Consider the following 8,796-nt stretch of genomic DNA (forward strand, 5'->3'; position numbering starts at 1 on the left):
CAATTTTCCTAACTGACGTTCAGTAGCACAGCTTCCAAGAACGGGTCCAGTATCTTTTGTAGGAAGGGCAAACATGCAGGGCCAGTTAGCTTCAGTGGAAGGAAGTATCGTCCAATCACAAGACCACTCAGACTATCTACCTACACGTTAATACCAAACTGGTGCTGAAATGCCTGAAGGTGCGTGGCACGAGGGTTTCTTCTGTCCGGCACGGCTGTTTCGCAAATTCTGGACACAGTCCCTAGTGAACTTACATTCATCCGTGAACAGAACTCGACGTGGAAATAGGGGTGTGTCTATGCAGCGGTGCAGGAACCAAGTGCAGTAGGCAACGCGTTGTGGAAAATCGGCTGGACCCAATGCTTTGTATCATTTGTAAGTGGTACGGATGTAATTCTTGCTCACGCAGAACGTCACAGACGATATACTGCGACTATCATTGCACATGCTGTTGTTCGAGTACTCGTTGAGTGGTTTTCTTCAACGCGACACAGTACATCTTCAAGTTAGGGCATGCGGCGTTGCCGTGGAGCATCACAGTCCTGCCCCATCACGAAGGACGAAATGGGAGACCACCACTATTTATTTTGCAGTCTCTCATTCTTATGGTAGTTTTTCATAATATTTATTATTTATCAAGTCGATATTCATTTTTATCAACACATAATAATCGTACAGCGATGAACGTGGTGTGGTTAAAAAGCTTTTTTAATCAACTTGTGACATTGCGTACCGATTTTGCGCTAAAACTTACTATTTGTGAAAATTTTAACATAAAAGAGGCTTAACTATCGTACGCAAAAGAGCACCATGGGTGCTTAGCTTCATACCGATGTTTTACGAATGTATAATAATAATTATTATTACTATTATTATTGATATTTAAATAGAAAGGCCGTTTGAAATAGTGGCCGACACGTCGTAGAATTTTACACAGTTAGAATACGGTTACATTTGCAGAAAAATTTTACTGACCATTTTACTTCTTAAGTAGTTATGAACTTGATAACTTAAATACAGCATTGTCATAGACATTAACAACGACTACTGCGGTAGTCCATTACTCTGCCTGTCGTACAAGTGGACGAATATATTTTCCGAAACGACAAACATATTTGTCATTGTCGCCTTGAATTGTGATTTACTTATTGCTGCTACGGCCCAACGTACTTACATAAAGTATAAAGTGCACTTAAAATCTCAAAATAAGTTACAGGTTACTGTGGCCTTAGTGATATACCAGGTAAGAAGTGAACACGACATTCTAATCCGAACATTTCACATATATTTACTTCTTTGTATTTTATATTCGTATTTCTCATTAAACTTCTCTTCAGCAACAGGTAAATGTAAATATTACGGTCGAAAATGAGAAATTACAAGCAGGTGATGACAGTTCATGATTATTAGTGCACATCGTTAGGTTCATTTTTAAAGATGTTTTCTCTTCATTCCCACAACTATCCATATCGGAAAGGCTTCGCTTATTTCAAATAATGTTGTTATTTAAAACTAGAGAAGTGCGAAAGATTCATTCGAGCCACTTGAGTTTGCTAATAACACAGCCATTCTGACTGATAAACCCGCCAACAGTAGTCTAAGCACTGCTTGAATCACTGCTTTTCAATAGTTTCTGGACTGGTTTAAATCGAATTTTCTCTCTCTCACTGTCTGCAACATACAGTTTACAAAAGTTTTAAACAGCACGCTAAATGTGAGGTTATTTGACCATAAAATACAAAGATGAAGAACTAGCAAGAGCAGATACTTCCCCGAGTCCTTGAACCATATGTCAATATCAAGCTCAGATGGACAGTACATACATGTGAATTACAGTGATGAGTTGAAACATTATGACCACTGCTCACCGCGAGAATGGTGGCTACGCGTGCTCGTAACGCAATAAAGGAAGTACAGTACAGAAAGTACGTGTATAAGCGGAGCGTAACGACCCAGCGTCTGCGAACATCTCCGAAACGGGGCAGCTAGTCGGCTGTTCGCGTGGTAAGACTGTGAACATCTGTGGAAAGTGGTTGAAGAACGGGGAAACCACGAATACTGGACAAGGTGTTGAAAGTTCACGCCTCATCACAGATTACGGCCTTCGGAGACTTGGCCGCTCTGTAAGATGATGAGCACGCACTAACGTTTCGTAGCGTACCGTTCACCGCACATGCTGGTAATGTTGTCCCAGCAGCAGGCGACCTCTGCCTGCTCTCATGTTGAAACCAGGACACCGTCAATTAAGATTGCTTGAGACTATCGAAATTTGACCGTTGACCAATCGAAACGTTTCGCCTGATCGGATGAAACAAGTTTCTTGTTACATCAGATCGCTGGTCGTTTCCTGATACGCCGACATCCAGGCGAAAGGTGTTCGAAACGTGCTCTACGCCAAGGATGCAAGCCAGTGGGGGCAGTGTTAAAAAATCTAGACAATCGCCTGCGGTTCCATGGGGCTTTTGGTAGTAACCAAAGGCACCATGACAGCTACGATATTAGGCAGCAGTCTGTTGATGTCACGACACCATCGTTGCGTGGATACGTATAAACACTTCGACTTGCTGAGCTTCTTTAAATTTGAAACTACGAGGGTTGGAACTTTAATAGTGGCAACTATTTATTTACAGCTCGTACAAAATAGACACGTGTTTCAAAGTGTTACTGACCTTCGAAGTAGTTCAAATGGCTCTGAGCACTATGGGACTTAACATCTATGGTCATCAGTCCCCTAGAACTTAGAACTACTTAAACCTAACTAACCTAAGGACATCACACACATCCATGCCCGAGGCAGGATTCGAACCTGCGACCGTAGCAGTCGCGCGGCTCCGGACTGAGCGCCTAGAACCGCTATTCGAAGTAGTCACCAGCTTTGCGTATACAGTGTTGCCAGTGATGTGGAAGTTGCAGGACACTCTTAGCAGTGCCAGGTGTGTTGGCAGTTCGAGCGGCACGGTCTATTGCCCGACGAGTTAGTAGCAGTTCTGAAGCGAATACCGTGACGTGTTTCCTTCACTTTAGAAATCGAGTTGAGCTTACGAGGGCTTAAGTCAGGGGAGTGCAGTAGGCGGTATAGCACTTATCAGCCCCATCAGTCAAACAAATCAGTAACAGCTTGCACTGTACGTGCTTGAGCATTGTCCTGCAAAATGATGGTTAGGTCCTGCAGAAAGTGTCATCAGTTCTGTCTCTAAGCTGGTCATAGGTTGTGTTCCAAAAATGAACAGCATAAAGTGATGACACTTCCTGCAGGACCTGACCATCATTTTGCAGGACAATGCTCAAGCACGTACAGTGCAAGCTGCTACTGATTTGTTTGACTGATGGGTTCAAAAAAATGACTCTGAGCACTATGGGACTTAACATCTATGGTCATCAGTCCCCTAGAACTTAGAACTACTTAAAACTAACTAACCTAAGGACATCACACAACACCCAGTCATCACGAGGCAGAGAAAATCCCTGACCCCGCCGGGAACTCGGGCGCGGGAAGCTAGAACGCTACCGCACGACCACGAGCTGCGGACTTGACTGATGGGGCTGCTAAATGCTATACCACCTACTGCACTCCCCTGTCTTAAACCCTCGTAAGTTCAATTCGATTTTTAAACTGAAGGAAACACTTCGCGGCATTCGCTTCAGAACTGCTACTAATTCGTCGGGCATTAGACCGTGCCGCTCGAACTGCCAACACACCTGGCACTGCTAATAGCGTCCTACAACTTTCACATCGCTGGCAACAGTTTATACGCAAAGCTGGTGACTACTTCGAAGGTCAGTAAAACTTTGAAACATGTGTCTATCGTGCGGTTAAAGGCGCTGCAGTCTGGAACCGCAAGACCGCTACGGTCGCAGGTTCGAATCCTGCCTCGGGCATGGATGTTTGTGATGTCCTTAGGTTAGTTAGGTTTAACTAGTTCTAAGTTCTAGGGGACTAATGACCTCAGCAGTTGAGTCCCATAGTGCTCAGAGCCATTTGAACCATGTGTCTATTTTGTACGAGCTGTAAATAAATAGTTGCCACTATTAAAGTTCCAACCCTCATATTATATGAGTCTTTATAGCTCCTGATGATGACTCCAGCTTTAGAAGACGAAACGTTAGGTGTAGAAGTATGCCTTGGACCACGACCTTAATACGTGAAAATTATCGCAGACCACCAGCATTCCTTTATGCTTGATGTTTTCTCTGGAGGCGATGGCATCTTTCAGCACGATAAATGTCCGTTGTCACCAAGCAAGAATCGCGCTACAGTGGTTTGAGGAACATGATAGTGAACTCATGGAGATGTCTTGGCCACCAGATTTGCCTGATCTGAGCCCGATGGGACACATCTGGGATGCAATCTGTCACCATCGCTGCCCCAAAAACCATCGGTGGGTAATTTGCGGGACCTGCACAACGTGTGCGTAGACATCTGGTCCCACGTATCTCTGGAAGGCTACCAGGGGTCATCGAATCCACACAACGCAGAATCGCTGCTATATTGCGTTCCATAGGTGGACCAGAGGCGGCTATTCCCGTTTGGTTCATCAGTGTATGCAGAAGACTGACGTCTGCTTAATTTGATGTTGACGTGATTGCCTGTATTTGTTTAAAAGAGTTTACTAAAGCAGCACGCCATGGTTACTTTCATTCTCTTTTGATGTTCGTCGCTATATTCTGAGGTAATTATCGTCAAGAACGGATTTTGACTATTTATAAGAGGATCACTAACAGAGCCCGTCCCAGACACTCCGGGAAGAATTTATTCACACCCTTGGGAATCCTCATTATGTCTTGCAGGTTCATTCTCTCACTGATCTCCTTCTTTGTAAAAAATAAAATGTTATACAGATTCAACAGTATGCATCATGAACGTGATACACGAAATAAACATGATATACACAAAGAAAAAATGTCTGAATAAGGTAGTGAAAGGATTACGGTATGCAAGCATCAAGATATACCGTGCTCACCAGCTCATGTCAGAACTGTTATTTGGTGAACCGTGCAAATTCAATAATCATTTAAAACATTGTCTCATACAAAAATCCTTTTACTCTGAATAAGAATTTCTTGACAATCAACGATGATCTCCATTTTGCAACTTAATTCCTATAAGTACTATTACTGTAGAGTATTCTAGCTATTACTAGCCACGCATTGCTGTGGCTGAGTCTGGTTGAATAGAAAAGAAAGAAAAGAGAAAGGAACACATTTCTAACATGTATGAGAATTGAATATACGTCCCAATCTTCTTCTCCCGTCTCTGTCCACCACCTCCTCCCCCCTTTCTTTGTTCATCTCCTCCTTCTTCCCCCCCTCTCTGTCCACGATATTCTCCCTGCTCTCTCCATCCATCTTCTTCTCCCTCTCTATCTCCATCTCCTCCTGCCCTCTCTCCCTGTCCATCTCCTCCCACCCCTCCCTCTGACCTTGAGCTTTGCTTATTGGTATTGTGGTATTGCAAATTCAGATTCTATAGTAGTATTCTAATCATAAACCGATAAGCCACAAATACAATTTCCGTATTTTATAACGACGTTTCATATATATGTGTGTGTTATGTGTGTGTGTGTGAAACGTCGTTATAAATTACGGAAATTATATATATATATATATATATATCTATATATATATATATATATATATCAAAAATATGTAGCGTGTGTGTGTCCAAACGTTTATTACACCAATGTGTAAAAATTTGAAGCAAATCGGCCGAGTAGTTTTTGAGATCTCTGGTAATATTTTTCCCTTTTACTTATTACATATATATTTATATAGTATATATATTTAAAAAATTGGTATATATAAACAGGCGCATATTCGAATTTAATGTTGTGTCAAAATTTCAAACCAGTCATTGAAGAACTTTCGAAGATTTAAGATTTTGCACAGAAGAACATTTATATTTTTATATAGATTTTCCCTATAATCATTGCATATGTATTTGTATATTGTACATGGCGCTCCAGCGGGCATAGAAATATACGCGCATATTTGAATGCAACATTTTGTCAAAATTTCAAAGCAGTCGGTGACGATCTTTCGGAGATATGCGATTCTGAACAAACGAACATTTATATAGATTATAATGTAATGAACCACTTATTGTCGCTGTAATATCTTGTGTGTGTTAGCTGTACAGCATCTTAGTATTTGCATGATGATGGAACGAATTCGCATAGTGTTTAGTAACAGTTTGCAACTGAATTAACATAATACTTAGTCAATAATATTGCGTTACTCATGATCATTATGGCCGTAGAAACCTGGCCATGAAGTAAAGTATGTCCCTAACAATACGTAATGTAACAGTAACATATAACATGTTCTACACATGAGCGAAACACTCACTACATGGGTCCATGGAACACGGAATAATAAAATAAAAGGATGTTACCAGATTAAAGTAAATCTGAAACATTCTATTTCAGCTAAGGGGCCATTATCAGTTTATTTAGTTCGCTGGTTACAATAGCTCTATTGTTCTTTCTAATATCTCTCTCGCTACCCACAATAGCTAGAACGTATTCCTACTCACCAGGGCTCACGAAGATGGCGAGCAGAATCAGCAGCGCCTGAAGACGATCTTGAGACACTCGGACATCCATTTCGCACAAGACTGTATCGTGTCAGGCCGTCGTTGAACTGTTGTGAACACTTCTGACAGGAAGCTGTGTGATTCTGAGAGCCGGCGGTGCTGGGTCATACTTGTATGATAAAAAGGGGTGGGGAGCGCTTTCCGGTGCACTTCTATTTTGCTTATCTATTCGTCATTGCCGCTCACTTCCTGGTCCACGACTTCAAGTTCCCATTTCGCACACTTCCGTGTCCCCTTTCCCCTCAGCTGCCTCTTACACGAGCCGTCACGTATCCCCACCCATTAATTCCATCTCAGTGTTACTAAAGTCACAACAAAGAAAGAGTACTGCTGATCTCGACATTGAAGTACACGGATCGAATCCCATTGATGGAATGTTTTGTAATCGTACGTTATATGTGTGACAAGTTGAAACTGTTAGAAGCCGATCTCGGGAAAGAGCAGTTTGGCTACCAGACAACATTGAACCTACGACTTACTTTAGAAAACAGACTGAAGACAGGCAAGCTTACATTTAACAGCATTCTAAAACTCGAAGAAACCTTTTGACGATGATAACTCAATGCATTCTTTGAATTTATGAAAGTGGCAGGAATAAATACAGGAAATGAAACACTATCTATGATTTGTATAGAACTCTGACTGCAGTTATAAGAACCGAAGAACATAAAAGAGGGCAATAGTTGAGAGAGGAGTGAGACAAGAATTACATTCTACACTGAAGAGCCAAAGAAACCGGTACACCTGACTAATAACGTGTAAGGCCCCCCACGAGCACGTAGAAGTGTCACAACACGACGTGGCAAGGACTCGACTAATATCTTAAGTAGTGCTGGAGGTAACTGACACCCTGAATCATGCAGGGCTGTCCATAAATTATTAAGAGTACGAAGGGATGAAGGTCTCTTCTGAACAGAACGTTGCAAGGCATCCCAGATATGCTCAATAATGTTCATGTCTGGGGAGTTTGGTGGGCAGCGGAAGTGTTTAAACTCAGAAGAGTGTTCCTGGAACCACTCTGTAGGAATTCTAGACGTGTGGGGTGTTGCATTGTCCTACAGGAATTGTCCAAGTCCATCGGAATGCACAATGGACATTAATGGATAAACAGGACGCTTACGTGCGTGTCACCTGTCAGAGTCGTATCTAGGCATATCAGGTGTCCCATGTCACTCCAACTGCATATGCCACACACAATTATAGAGCCTCCACCAGCTTCAACTGCCCCTGCTGACATGCAAGGTCCATGGAGTCATGAGGTTGTCTCCATACTCATAACGTCCATTCGCTCGATATAGTTTGAAACGAGACTCGTCCGACCAGGCAACATGTTTCCGGTCATCAATAGTTCAATGTTGTTGTTGACAGGCCCAGGCGAGGCATAAAGCTTGTTGCTGTGCAGTCATCAAGGCTATACGAGTGGGACTTCGGCTCCGAAAGCCGGTATCGATGATGATTCGTTGAATGGTTCGCTCACTGACACTTGTTGATGGCCCAGCATTGAAATCTGCAGCAATCTTCGGAAGGGTTTCACTTCTATCACGCTGAACGATTCTCTTCAGACGTCGTTGGTCCCGTTCTTGCAGGGTCTTTTTCCAGCCGCAGCGCTGTCGGAGATTTGATGTTTTACCGGATTCCTAATATTCACGGTTCACTCATGAAATGGTCGAACGGGAAATTCCCACTTCACCGCTACCTCGGAGATGCCGTGTCCCGTCGCTCGTCGCCGACTGTAACACCACGTTCAAACTAACTTAAACCTTGATACTGTGGCATTGTAACAACAGTAACCGGTCTAAGAACTGCGCCAGACACTTGTTCTCTTATATAGGCGTTGCCGACCGTAACGCAGCATTCTGTCTGTTTACATATCTCTGTATTTGAATACGCATGCCATACCAGTTTCTTTGGCGCTTCAGTTTATCTCCAATATTAATCTGTACGTGAGCAAGCAGAAAAGGAAAAAAGCACAAATTCGGAAAGGGAATTAAAGCTCAAGGATAGGAAAATCGGTGAGGTTTGCAGATTACATTATAAGTCTGTCAGATATAGCAAAGGACTTGGAAGATAGTAGAGCGGAGTGAATTGTGTCCTGAAAAGAGGTTATAAAATGAATATCAACTAAATTAAATTGTGTAAAGCTGACGGAATTACATAGGGAAATCTGGCACTAATCTTAGTAAATGAGTTTTGATACCTGGGCA

The 8,796-nt window shown here is 42.5% G+C and overlaps 1 protein-coding gene across 1 annotated transcript in view; it reads right to left on the minus strand.

Moving 5' to 3' along the window:
* The window catches only part of LOC126458425 (uncharacterized), a 43,415-nt gene extending 36,726 nt beyond the window's left edge, over positions 1-6,689 (minus strand). The window contains exon 1 of the mRNA XM_050095462.1: positions 6,533-6,689. Within this exon, the coding sequence (XP_049951419.1) occupies positions 6,533-6,602 (70 nt within the window). The 5' untranslated portion in view covers positions 6,603-6,689. The remainder of the gene's footprint in view (positions 1-6,532) is intronic.
* Positions 6,690-8,796: the final 2,107 nt, after the last annotated feature.

This window comes from Schistocerca serialis, chromosome 2 (assembly GCF_023864345.2).
Source record: "Schistocerca serialis cubense isolate TAMUIC-IGC-003099 chromosome 2, iqSchSeri2.2, whole genome shotgun sequence".
Lineage (NCBI taxonomy): Eukaryota > Metazoa > Arthropoda > Insecta > Orthoptera > Acrididae > Schistocerca > Schistocerca serialis.